Here is a 14559-nt window from a genome sequence, read left to right on the forward strand (position 1 = left end):
TATTAGACACTAGAGACTACACACTTAGGTCATTGAACCTTTGGCTACAAAAGAAGAGCTTTGGGTACAAACAACTCGTTTAAAGCTGATTTTAACAATTACAGACAAGACACTACATTTTCAGAGGCTAGCATCTTTGCTCGAGAAATTACTTTAACAATTAACCAGTTATCAAAATTCCCTCCTCCCAACAGTCTGACCAGCACCTTGCACATGGGAGCTGGCTACCATCAGTATGTGAGTGTCTGCAAACGGGTGAATAAGATGCAGATTGTGCTGTATTTAAGATGCAGTCATTTAGCTTTGTGTCCCACGTGAAAACTGTGGTGTATAATTGTATCAAAGAGGTGTCCTAACTCAGAACCTGACCAAAAGGAAGAAATAGCACCAGTACTCTCTCTCTCACACACACACACACACATACACCCTCTGCTATGCATCATAATGACTGCAATTGAATGGCTTTATATAATCAAAGAGATATCAGAGATGTCATGCAGCAATCCAAAGTCCAGGACTTTAGATTGTGCTGATATTTACTGTGTCGCACAGTCTTCTGAGCTGCAGTCAGTCACTATGGAGAAATCCAAGATATTTCTCCTCTCAGCAAAAAACACTAACCATGTAGCAGTACATGCTTGGAGCATTGCTGTGGCTGTCATCAGTCAGGTAATTTCAGAGATCTTCTTTGTTCTGGCAAAGGACAGAAATGTGCCCAATGGTGAGTGACTTGACTTCTGCTGAATATTTCAATCATGTAGTCATACCAAAAGGTTACATAAAGAGCTTCAAAGAACTGGATTTGATGGTTTTAATAAAATGGTCTTGTCCTTGTCGTGATATGTTATTATGTGTGTGTTGTCAAAAGTAAAATGCCTTTAAACAGAAAGGTTTTTAAAGTTTATACATTGAGTGTTTCACTCACAATAAATTGCTGCATATTTAGTTGTGAATAGTTAGTGTTATAGAGAAATACTTAGCAGCATGTTTCTAATATTAGATTAGGACATTTTACTGTGTACTTCTTAAGGACCTTTGCCCTGCCAGTAATTTGATGCCATTTGGGCAAGCTATTGACCTGGATGGAAGCCAGTGAAACTAACTAAGCCATATAAAAGAGAGAGTATCGACACTTGCAATCTAATCTCTGTCAGGTGAAATGGGCAGTGTGTATTTGAAGTGGACAAATCAAAACAGTGATTACAGATGTGTTATGTTATGTTAAAATGTGTGGAGATTTCTCCTAAATACTAAACAAAGGATCACTCATTTTCTTCTTTGCCTTCAGCTCTGTTTCAGACCTCATCCAGGAGTGTGTATGAGTCCTTCTCTCTGGAAGTGACTATGGACTGGTGGTCAGAAAATTACTGGGTTATGATTGACTTGTGGTCAAAGGCTTGGCTTGTGGAGGCAGTGGTTGGCCTTTCTAAAAGGTAGAATAGATTTTAGCTTTAAAATCGAATATAATGCCAGAAAAAAAAGTGTGGTTTAGCAGAGTTTGTGTGATAAACCTGTAGGATTTCAGTTCCAGTTATGAATAGCATTAACAATATTATAACTTATATTGTATATTGATTATAACTTAAGGGTACTGTATGTAATCACAATACTTTTATTGCTCCATCTGTAGAAATGTCCTTGGTCCTCAGTCTTGCAATCCAGAAATTCACCCTCCAGTATTTTATCTTATGTGGACCATCATTAACATTGCAAGAATATCCAGCATGCCTCTATGGGAGAGCCAGTAAGTCATACACAATGCACACAACCACAGCGACACTGATACTCACAAAGAAATATGTCCACCAGCATTTAAAGCTGTTGTTGTTTTCTACAGCATTCTATTTGGAGCTGTCTTACTCAGATGGCTTCTACCAGTCCTCAGCTTCTACATGCTCTTCATTTCCTACCGTAACCTCAACAAGCACAAAGCCTGGCTAGCCATCAACAACCCTAGTGTGATCCCATGGACACGGTATCTGGTAAGACTAAACTAAAAGATCACTGTATTAACATTTAACTTGCATGTTGTTATATTTGGGGTAGACGGAGGGGAAAGAATGAAAGCCTCACAGATTTCCTGTCAGTTTTATAAGATATGTCTACATGAATGCATGTGCTTTATCATTTGTGGCAGACCCAGAATGGCTTGGCAGTGTTTGCCTGGTGGACCCTCTTGAATGCTGTGATGGATCTTGGCATAGTGCTCAAGTACAGAGCTGGTCTGCCTGACCCACAGGTCAGCACCATCATGCTCACCATAGTCACCTTGTGCACTATAATCTGGTAAGGACAAAAATACTTACATTTAAAGACATGTCTAAAATTATTATTATTATTTGCTTTTTGAGTGCAAAGCAAAATTATGGAAATAAATGACATATTGCTTCCCTCAGGTTCATCCTGCAGAACGTCCTATTAATCAAGTGCATGCGCTATACATTCAGCGTTTACGCCATTCTCATTCTGGGCGTGGGGGCAATGTTCACCAGAAGCTATCGTGTCCACAACTTCACTACAAACGCAATCTACTGTGGTAAGATCCCTAAAAGAGATTGGTAAATTAACACATAACAGTCAGACTTGCCTTTTTGTTAATTAAGTTTTGTGATCTTTAGGGTTTCTTATGCTCCTGATGACCATCATGAGTATGATCCATTTGGTCTCAGCATGCTTGTGCACGGATAAGACAAACAAACCTCTTGCAGTGCAGCCTCATTGGAAATTAGCGGACTGTAAGACCGTGTGCCAACCAGAGGGAAAGATCAAGCAAAAACATCAAAACTGAAATCACCACAAAAGATTTCTGCAAAATCTGGGTTCATCTGATCAAAAACAAATTAAATAAATCAATTTATGTATCAAACATGTGGAAACATATTCCTGAGTCACAACATCTGACCATTTATCCATTGGTCTAACTTAAATGTGAGAATAGTGGTTATTTGCAATTGTGCACTTTACATTAATTACCAAAGGGGGGCAGCAAATACTCACTTCACACTAAGAATGTGTCATGACAAAGAAAGCTCTGCTGCACCAGAAGATGGCACAGTGGTTCAAGCTTTTATATGGAAAATCCAACCTGAAAACAATTTTATATGGAAAATATCTCAAATTAAATTATTGAGAAGATGCTTCACAACTGAATTTCATTAATAAAAAAGAATTCAAAACTAACTATTCACCCTGGTTCATACTATTGTGCGATTCTGAGATTAAATTTGATCTCTGTTCTTCAAAAACAGAAAAACCTAATGCACATTTGAACTCTTGACATAAGCTGTACCAGGATAAGGTTACAGAAATCAACAAATATTATAGCTAGGGTCTTAACTCAAAATAATAACATTTTCTTGACATTGGTGGATAAAAAAGTTCTTTGAAAGCCTCTATACCTTCTCCACTCCCTCTCTGTCTGTGACATGATGCTGCAGAGATTATCACACATGCTCTAGTTTATAAGTGCCCTCTTTCTTGATGCGGCTTAAAGAATGGAATATCAAACATGCCCAATGGCTGTGGGGAAGAGCAGCACGACCTTTGATGAGGACGCTGAGCTGAATAGAACCGAACATCAGATGAAAGCAACAGAGAAATAAAAAAAAAATGAAAAAAGACAATGGGGGTGCAATGAATGTGTCCATGGATGGACATGCTGACCACACAGCTGAGCAAATTGGTCTCCATATGTAGCACAGTTTTGTTTGGTGGGACAAATAAAGAAATTAAATGCTAAATGGTTGCTGGTTTGTTTTTTCCATATACTCAGAAATGCTACATTCCTCAGCCATTTTTGATTAATTATTAATATATTAATTATTATCAATTATCTGAATTGAGAATCATTGTTTAAACTACAGGGAATCCATAATTTTATTTTTCCCTGCTGTTGGTGAAGTGTTGCTTTGGTGTTTACAGACATTAGACTGCAAAAGTGCCTTCTGTAGTGGGTGGATGTCTGTGACCCTAATCATAAACTCACATTGGCAATTCATTTGACTGCCTCATTTGGAGAAAATTCTGCAAAACGTTATTATCTCTGGCTTCATAAAGCAGAACTGATTTGCCGTCAGGGTTGTTGCCGAAAGAGGCCAAGTTAGAGCACATAGGAGTGGAAAATCACTAATTACAAATCCGATCGGTGTAATTTAGTTTTGTGTACGTATTGGAGTAAGTAATTCTGCTTCATAAACATCGATTTGGATGGAACATTACACTCTACTGTGCTTGGAAATGCAGGAATTACAGAGCTGCCTGCAGTGAAGATGGTGCCACTCAGTCAAGAAAATTTTTCCATTTAAGTTAAAGCAATCTTTTTGCCATCATGGGGAAATCTGTGAGAAGGTTTTGCTATAAGTAGGGCTAAAATGATTAACTGATCAGTTAGTTAACTGGGAAAATTAATCAGACCACTATTCTGATAATCAGATAATAATTCAAGTAATTTTTAAGCAAATCAGAATTTGAAATGTGAATACTTTATGGTTTCCTTGAGTACTATGATAAACTGAATATCTTTGGGATTTGGACTCTTTTACAAAACATTTTAAGATGTCACCATGGGCTCTGCTATTGTTATTTTATGACCATTTTATAAACCAAATGATTAGCCCTTGCTGTAAGAATTTATCATCACCACTTTGGAGAGCATTACTGTATTAAAAGAGAGGATAGAGATGAATTGGAAGAGCACACTCAAACTTTACAACTCTTACTGACAGTAACTTCAAATATTGAAATTTAGTTGAGTTGGAAAGTCTTGTAATCTTTTCACCTCTGACAGCATAATGCATCAGCTTAGTTGGTTAAAAATAGCAATGGCTTTATACCAGATTAGGCCCAGTATTTGTACAATGCAGCAGGGAAAAAAAAATCTTGGACAAGAGCAGAAAATGAGATTCCCTTACATCATTTTCTGGCCAGTATCAGATTACACATGCCCAATCAATTTTTCTTTAGAACTTAATTTCTATTATTTCCTCCCTGGCAAAATCCCTCTCTGCTTGATTTATTAGAAATACCTACAAGTGTTCAAAGTAATTTAAAGATATCAGGTGATACTACATGTTGAAAGTGGCAGCAAAGTCTATTAAACTGCTTCATGGATGTGACTCCTGAACATATTGCACTGTGGTGTTATCACATCATTCCTCTAGAGTACTGAAGGCCAAATCCTCCCTGGAGTAAAACACTGGGGGAAATGGTAGACATGAAGGAGGAAATGGAGGTGTTTCACTGTCTGGCAGCCTTGTAATTGTTTCTATACTCTCCAAAGACTTTTCTCTCCATAAGAGAAATAACCTAGATATGCAAATGTGCATTCCCAATTAATTTAATTCATATAATTATGCAGAGAAAAGAGATTGGGTTGGAAAAGAAGTCTTACCTTGTGCCAACTTGTCCTCCCACTCAAGCCCCCTCACTCTGCAGGGTACAGCTAAATTAGCTTGGAATATTGAGGCATGCACGGCTTCACAGATGAGCATCAATTATCTGTAACATTTTAATGAGTGGTCTTCAGCCTGTTGGAATCAACAAACAGTGAGTTGGTGGTAGTAATCAATACAAATAGAGGTTTAAATGCAGCGTCTAAATACATAAACATGACCATATGAACTCATTTTCTGTGCCTTTTATATTTTAATTTAAAATACAGCTTTATACTGTTCTTTATGTTCAAGCAAATTTCACGGTGTTCATCTATGAGCTCTGGTCAGGGCTCTCTGAGCATGATTTATGACTCATCAGCTACACTGACAGATCATCTGATTAGGACTGTCATCAAGAAACTCTTTTTTATATTTGTAAAGTCATTTGGGATTGGTGATTTTTTTTTTATCTTCTTTGTTTCTCTCTGTTGAGGAAAGGATGAAAATGAATTTGCTGAAACTAAAATCAGAATGTCTTCCAAAAGTCCCCATTTGCAAGACTTGTATATAAAATTATGAAAAGGTTAATTATTTACGAGAACAAAATATTTCTGAAATCAGATCTCAGCAGTGTTATAGTTTCAGGAGTCTCATAATTTTCAATATAACAATACCACAAAACAACACAAGTAATAGTACAGTCAAGGCAAGGCTTTCAATAAAGTTAAGTACAGTACATCTTGGCTCTGATGGCTCTGAAGTTTTAAATAAAAGAATTTATATTGTACTGGTTCAACATGGTAAACAGCTGGTAGAGCAACAACAACATGTTGAAGTCTGACGTACTGGCTTTTGCTGGAGGCAAACAAACTTCAACAATCCTGAAATAACACAAAAGTGACATGGTGATGCCAATTAGCTTGGTGAGACAATTAGAATATATGTAAATGCTTTGAATTAATTAATCCCATGGCACAGTTACACTAATTATGTAGTAATCCCTGACTCCTATTGCTCCATATTTAACACAGACCCACTCAGTCCAGATATGGGGACAGCAGACACCAAAGAGTGAAATCTGCAGGAATAATTATGACTTTAAATGGATGATTTTTTAAAAACTAGATCTGACTAATTAGTGGTACTTTTCTGTCAGAGCAGATGAGCATTAACAGAGGTTTTCTAGGACACAGGCAAACCAACAAGGAACTTGTTGATGTTAATCAAAAGATACAGACTTTAATTTATAGTAGTAATTAAGGGATTAATAATTATAGAGAACATGGTTTTATAGCAGTCTGTAAATGACTTTAAAAAGATAGAGATGTTTTTCACATGTGTGATCATCACATTATGTACTTGCACAACAGAATAGTTTTTTTGACCACAGCTGTGTGTTTATGTTTTTGACTGGTTCACAGTCAGTCTTGCCTGCATTTAATTTGACTTGTGTGCACTGACTTTGTCAATCCTGTATTGTCTAAGCGTCTTGTAACGTGTCAACACAAATTAACAAAGCCTATTTCCTCTTACTGCCATTGTGCATGCTGAACAAAGTAATTCTGTCTCTGAAATGAAAGAGTAGAGAAAGAACACACACACCCAGGGGTTTATGAGGGTTATGTCAAAAAGATTCATATGAAGTGCCTGCAGAAAAAAACTGAAGATGGTTTGTGCTTGAAATACTGCAAAATAGAATGACAAACTCAGTATTTTGAAAGTGCAATGTAGTTACATACTTGATTCAGAAACATTGAAATGTTGTCAAAATACAAGGACTCTTCATGCACAACACAAACAACTGTTTTCACTTATTTCACTTGTTTTCATCAAGATAGCCCAAAACTGTTCATAACATGAAAGCTGCCATGATTACTGAATATCAGATTGAAAGATAAAATCTTAACTGTTTATCATTTGTAAATTAGTCTGGCACAAAGCAGCAGATCTATGACCAAGGTTATGGAGTCTGGCAACTTTATGGTGACAGCAAAACTGAGAAATACACCAGTACATGACCTCCTGTAAAATCACAGCTTGACATTTTTACACTTTGGCTTTTAAACTAGATATAATGTATTAATTCATAAGCTTTAGAGTTGCTGATTGGCATATTTTTCATATTTAGTGTAGAGTATTAGCAGCATAAACCACAAAACACCAAGTATTTCAGATGTAATCATGATATGAAGAATAGTACGGCAAACTGACACATCAACCCACTGAGGTTGCTGACTGCCCATTAAGAAGCCATTATTGCACCCATTAAGGCAAATTATTATATTATTACCCTTAAAGAGACCCAGGCTTGCAATGAATCTGTGAGAATTCATATTTCAGCATTTTGCAAATCATCAGTGTAACAAACATCATAATTCACACACCAAACCACAACCAAAGAAAAAGAAGCTCAGAAAAAACAACTAATTAGAGCAAAAACTACACAGTGGTAGAAGACAGCAGAGTGAGGAGACATTAACTAAAACTTAGCAGCTAGCAGAGTGCACTATATGGACCAAAAACCATCTAAAACCCGTCAGAAAGCTAATTAACTGCCAGAACTATGATGATTGTCACCCAAAAACATGAACTGACTAAACAGAGAAAAAACATCAACCCACAGGAGCATGTTAGCATCTGGTACTTACCTCCTTAAAGTAGTGATAGCATCCTAGCAACAACACCAAACTGCCACAGTAGAGACAGGGAAAGAAAGTTCACTGCTAGCTAACAAATATGTAATATCCACTTTGTAAGGTAATGATATGTCTATGCTGTTTATACTGTTGTTTCTGCAACACACAAATGGACAAAAAAACAAGTTAATTGACCATCTTTTTGCAAAGTGTGCAGTAACTAGCTCTGCCAGACGAGTACTGTTTCTCACATTGGTGTTTTCACAAGCACTCATATCAATACCTTTACCATGCTGTTTGTTGTTAATAAATATCAGTATCATCAATATCATAACAGCATCCTTGGCTGTATTCACCTACTGAGAGTTTCTGTTTGCCTAATGTGAGTGAAACTTCATTTATTAAATTAGGATGAGAATTTTCCTGAGTGAACTGAATTTGTTACTCCAAGTGTAAGTAAGAGGCATTTCCATTAAACGCTCAATATGTTTTTACATGTTTAAAATGCATTTTAATGTCAAGGGAAATATCACTACAGCTGGAGGGAAGTGGAATGTGTTTATGAGCTGAAGAATATGGTAAATAGCACTTTGTACAAGCAAATGTTATGTTGAAAATAACGCTGCAAGCTGTGTCTGTGTGGCAAGGTGTCAATTTTAAAATTCTATGTCATGATACATCAAATGAGCATAACAATAAAGGAAGAACTAGGTGATGTAACTATAGACTTCTAGTCCTTTCCAGGATCAAAACCTCAGCTACAGTCCACAAAGTAGACCGAGGAAGAAGACAGGCTCACCTTCCTAAATTAGATGTGTCACTGGTGACTTCATATTAAGCCTACCAACAGGGCAAATCAAGGAGCTCAGACACGGAAAATAGGATAGTGTACCCTCATTGAATGGTGTCTGGCAAGGGATCAATTTCAAGTATCTGACTCATTGTACCCCAAAGGTCCAGGGTCTCTGATTGCAGCAAATTACAGATTAAAGGGCCCTTCATACTGTTACACAAGTGCTCCCGATGCACTGGCTGGTGTCTGAGATGACATGTGACGTGCCGGGTTGGGGTGTGCAAGAATGTGTGTGTGTCTGTGTGTGTGTGTGTGTGTGTTGTCGGGAGGGGGAGGCCAGCGGGTTCTATTGCTTCCCTGCACTATTTATTTTCACTGAGCGAGGTGAGAGGAGGATTGGAGGAAAGCAGCCGAGGTGCCAGACACATGAAAAGGGGAGAAATCAACCTGCCCTGGCAGTGAAATTGTATATGGATGGGTGTCAGCCACTTTATACACACGTTAACCAATGTGAGAAGATAGGACAACCTCATGGTGTTTAAAGAGTTTACTGGCTGCAGAGCAATATTACATGAGTTATTGTAATTCTAAACCAGGCTCCTTCATTGTTGCATTTGAAAATGCTAATGTCATTTTAAAGAAATATGAAGCCTCAGCCTGTTTTACCTTGGCTGGTCCCTAGGAGCAGCAGACGGATGGCTCCTCTCAGAGTTTCCTGGCATGTGACCTTGAGTTCTTTATTAATTTCCTTATTTTTTTAGGGCAATACCTCAGGCTATTCACCTAAAAGATGTGTCAGGGGATCACTTGCGGCATAAGATCTGAAATTAAACAATTTCCAGTTAAAAGGACTTCAACTGTTCATTAACTATTTCAATTAGAAACTATTGCTGAAGAATAATTAAATTAGAATGATCAAATTAGCTTTTGTTTTATGTGTAAGTTACTCTTTTCAATTATTCAAAGGGTAGGAATTATCTAAGGTATTTAGTGACAGGATTGAGCTGATTTTTTTAAAACATTAAAAATGGAAAATAACTGCATCAGTTTATGCTTAAAAAGGAGATTATTGTGCAGAAAAGTGTTTTGACTCTAACTTGCATTTAACCACTTGAATTAAAAGCCTTATTGAAGGGGATGATAAACTCTCCCTGGAGAGTATGAATTGGGAGTTCAGTTCATTTTAGGATAAAAGACATGTGGATTCATGTCTTGTCAGACGTCCATTATGCCTTTCACTCTGGGAGCTAAGTGACCGAAGATTCACAATTCATGCACTGACTCATTGTGTTTTGAAATGCTTTGCACTCAATGTGTCATCTTTGGAAAGGTGTGAATAAGACTGAATATATCATCTGCATTGTGCTCATTGAAAATGCAAGAAGAAAGGGGTAAATAAATCCCTCCATGCCTGATAAGCAATCATTTTTATCTTTTTAAAAATCAACATATCAATTGACAAATAACAGCACACACCGCAAGGGAAAATAACACTTTAAGACACGTAGTAAAAGCATCTCTCAGATTCACTCGGTCACTTAGCTTGTGTGGGGAGTCATAAATAAATAAGCGCTGGAAGAAAAAAGTGTTGTATACTCAAAGTGATGTTGACAGCAACACATCATATGGCCTTGCACTAACATTTTGACCATTCTTCCTATATTACTCTGAAAAGTGTCCTTGAGGGAAAAGAAAACAAGAACCTCATTCTGTCATTTTGCAGCAGCTTGAAATTCTAGTAACATAGCAAGCTGCTACAGTACTTCCAGTCTTGGCAAGTTCACAGCAACACACAGGGTCAGAGCAATTTATCAAGATCATTCCTGCACAATAAGGACACCTCTGTCCCCTGTATTATGTGCAACACCTAAAAAACCAGCCAAACGTTTCAGGGGAGATCGCCAAGGTGGAATGAAAGACTGTGTGCGTCAAGAGCAACTTAAGAGAGGAAATAGAGGATTTTTGATTGGGAGGGGTGTTAGTGGTAAAGATCACAACTCACCAATTAAAGAAAAGCGTGTGAAAAAAAATGTGCTTGTGTGTTTGTCTGAATCCCTATTACTAGCTGCAGTAACGCAGCAGTTATTCATAGTGACAATAAAAATTGGCACCACTTACATACAACTCACAGTTACACAATGGTAAGCACAATACAACACACAGCTACATTCATACTGACATTAATTAAAGACAGGATTAGATGCAACACAGGAAGAAGCTCAGAGAACATAAGTAATACTATGATAATAAGTATCATCATAATGATGAACTTGCTTTTTCAATATTATCTTAAAAGTGGACTAGACATACATTTTGAGTGAATTCATACATTGCACAGTAAATGACAGTACATAGGACGGAGTTTGTTCTTGTTTTAGGCCATTGAACTGACCTTCTGCCACACATCGAGTAAAATCATTACAGTATATGTGTTTCTGTATAAAATCTATAGAGTTTGTATCATCATGATGTTTCTAATTACAAGAATATGAGTTGCCAAAGCCATGCCAAAGCTCTGTGTGTCTGTACTCTGGCACAGTGGTGGTAAATGCTAATGTCAGCATGCTAACATTCTCACAGACACATTTTTAACATGGTAATGTAAAGCAAGTTTACCATGTTCACCATTTTATTCTAATAAGTTCGCATTCTAACATTTGCTGATTAGCACTAAAAACAAAGTACAGCAGAGACATATGTGCAAAGCGTTTATGATTTATGCGCAAAATGACAAAGCTGAAATTTCACCTGATAACGGCACTGTAGGAAAAGTTAAAGGATTGCCAATATTATTACAATTCATCCTGAGAAAACCAGTATCCAAATTTCATGGTAATCCATCCATCAATTGTTGAGACATTTCACTCAAAATCACAAATGTGAACCTCATGGTAAAAGTCAGTGGGTTAAAAAGTCAGTAGGGTTCATCCTCTGGGAACACAGCTAGCATGACTAAAAACAAGCAATGAATACAGTAATGTCTTTTTAATATCAAGCCAGGGAAGGCTTGGATGCATGGCAACAACATATGATCTCAATCCACACTGAAGAACCACACAATCTGCTCTGTTTGTACTTGTAATATCTTCAGATTACCCACTGATATACTGGTCCTTAGTGTTGGACAGTAAGACGAAATAAACACCTCTTGATTCTGGCAAGAACATTTCCCATTTTAGCGGGTTAAAAAATACAAATGTAAAATAATGCTTTCAGTACAGTAAAGTTTTCCTTGTATGTATATATATATATATATATATATATATATATATATATATATATGCAAAAGAATAGTTGCTCTCAATTCAATTACTCTTGCATAACCATGACCTGGATGACTGAGACACTGACATTTTTCTAATTCACAAAAATGATATTTTTCTACCTCCTACACTGCAGTATACTGTCAGGTGCTCCTATTATTTTGCCTACAGCTATACATACTGTATATAGAATGTTGCATACGCAGGTGAGAGAACACTTTTGATGCAACGTGGAGAGCTGCAGTCTTCGGCAATCATCTTGTACCCGAGGTCATTGTCACATTGATTCAACCTTTAAAAAATATTTTTTGAGCATTCAGTACAAGTTGGGAGCATCGCTCATGTGCAGTAATTTCTGCTCCCTGTGTAGTCTGCCAACAGACCGTCAAACGGAACCTCCGCTCCTCCATCTTCACAATTTATTGAACCACTTCTTCTTTTCCCTCATCTACTCGGCCAGTGCTCTTGCCTCAGCACATCACAACCTCACACCTTGCCTGTCTGAACCTCCTCCCGCCCTTCAAGCTACTGACACACGCTGATGCTGTAATTAGGTGTGGGTGGTACAGCGCAGACAGATATCATTAACGTTCAGGGGCGACTGATAGTAGAGCTTGACAGCATCAACCTTGTATGCAGAACAGTGGAGGAATTTGTGATTCATGTTCACGAGTTTAGCTGTTTTTTCCCCCCACATCTTACACACAATCTTTTCTCCTGTATGTGAAATTAATAATGTGATAAACACTGAGCTGCCAATAAACAGCTCAACACTACAGTTACAAAAGTGGTGGGGAGCTGCACTTCTACTAGATTCTAAAAAAATTCACCAATGAAGTCTTGAAAGACTAAATAAATCACAACACTGCCTCACAAGAGCAGCCTAGGTTTTACAGGTAGGATGTGATTCACATGTGACCTTGTGGGATCATAAAGCAAACACAAAGTGCCCTAATGTGAGATCCCATGTCTCTCTGTGTTTAACATTCAATCAGTCATTGTACAATTACTGCAGGCCAGACCAACGGGCACACCACTGAATTTATGTGGCAGGTTTACCAGCGAAGTCCCTGATCCAAGACCGCATCACATTTTTCTCCCTGGTCATCTTCCAGGACCCTGCGACATATAGTTATAGTTGCTGACAGTGTTAAATTCTGGTAGTAATAGGAATAATTGATGACTAGCTATTTATGGGGATGAGACCAGTCTGGTGGGACAAGGTCAGGGATGTGATTTACAGTAATGTGCCTAGAGAAAGAGAGAGAGAGAGAATAAAAAAAAACAAGAGAACAGAGCAGAGGAAGTGAGATGCTTGAGTTTAGTGTGAGCAAGGTGAGTCACATCTGCTCAGAACGGCACACAGTATGATTTTCCCAGTGACAAGAGCTAAATGCTAAGCTTGATTAGTGCTCACACTTTTTCTTCAGAGACTACACTGCACGATATGAGCCCTTTCCAGTGTTTTCATCTAAGACTGCTGCAGTGCATTTTCATCAACTATGGAGACTAAACAGCTAAACAGCTGGAAGCGCAAGTATGTCATCTGTTTTAATAAGGAACGCTTTGCACTGACACTTTAAATGGGTTGCATTAATACCTTCATAGCCCTATAATTAGCAAGATGAGATTTTGCAGAGCAGGTTATTCAGCAGCGACTGCACGAGCAACCGCTAAGCTGATTTGATTTTGTGCATCAGCATCACCTGTATGAGGGAGCTAAGTGGGGAGGAGGGCTAGTAGTGGGGGGGGGGGGGTAAACTCCAAGTGTGCCTTTTACATGTGTGCAGCTGCATATTTCATGGTTACTTACTGAACCACGCTTGCCCCTCTTAAAGGAGATGTTTCCAACAAATCCCACGGATTAGGGGGGGGGGCAAGTGCTAACATGAGCGACAATTAGATAAACACTCATCGCACCCTCGGAGGGCTGCTGAGGTGTTGTGACATTTACACACACAGTGGCAGCTGAAATTCAAGTGCATGTAGTGTTTTAACATGGGACTTAATGCAGGTTAGTGCTGCAACAAATACAAGCATTTTCCCCTCTGTGATGATAATGAACAAGCCTCCCATGGTGCTGAAACATCAACTTTTATATAGTTTCCCATTTATTATCAGCTGCTGTAGGGACTCATGGTGTGTCTGTGATACTAAGCAGTCAGTTTATAGTCAGGGCATTGCTCTGTGCTGGTGCTGTATCATATTATAGGACAGCTGGATGTCAGTTACCTTCACAGTGAGCGCCTGACATTATAAAGCCTGATAGGAATCATAGATCTCTTTTAGGCCTGCCTCCCTTGTGGCCATTCCTGATCTCTATACAGCTACAAGTCTGTTTATGATGAAGGTAATTAACATTAATAAGTGAAATCATTTTGTTTTCCAAATGAAAACATCTTTGTAGCCGGTTCTTAATGGACAGATGGTTTGCTAAACAGTCACAGAGTGTTCTATCCCTGTAAGCGGAGTCTCAGTGCAGGAAGCGACCTGAG

At 38.1% G+C, this 14559-nt stretch overlaps 2 protein-coding genes across 4 annotated transcripts in view; both read left to right on the forward strand.

Annotated features, from left to right (window-relative positions):
* insig1 (insulin induced gene 1) overlaps nt 1-14559 on the forward strand; it is a 255924-nt gene that overhangs the window by 199692 nt on the left and 41673 nt on the right. The gene's annotated exons all lie outside the window — the stretch shown is intronic.
* LOC108896275 (uncharacterized) lies at nt 505-3399 on the forward strand. 2 transcript variants are annotated; one of them, XM_018695313.2, is made up of 7 exons: nt 505-721; nt 1289-1433; nt 1631-1744; nt 1838-1982; nt 2138-2286; nt 2397-2536; nt 2619-3399. In XM_018695313.2, exons 1-7 carry the CDS (start codon nt 577-579, stop codon nt 2786-2788), a joined length of 1008 nt encoding a protein of 335 aa, XP_018550829.1. In that variant the 5' UTR covers nt 505-576; the 3' UTR covers nt 2789-3399. The 2 variants fall into 2 exon arrangements, with proteins under 2 accessions (XP_018550829.1, XP_050922839.1); XM_051066882.1 differs by having other exon boundaries at nt 505-669.

Source organism: Lates calcarifer, linkage group LG24 (genome assembly GCF_001640805.2).
Source record: "Lates calcarifer isolate ASB-BC8 linkage group LG24, TLL_Latcal_v3, whole genome shotgun sequence".
Taxonomy (NCBI): domain Eukaryota; kingdom Metazoa; phylum Chordata; class Actinopteri; family Centropomidae; genus Lates; species Lates calcarifer.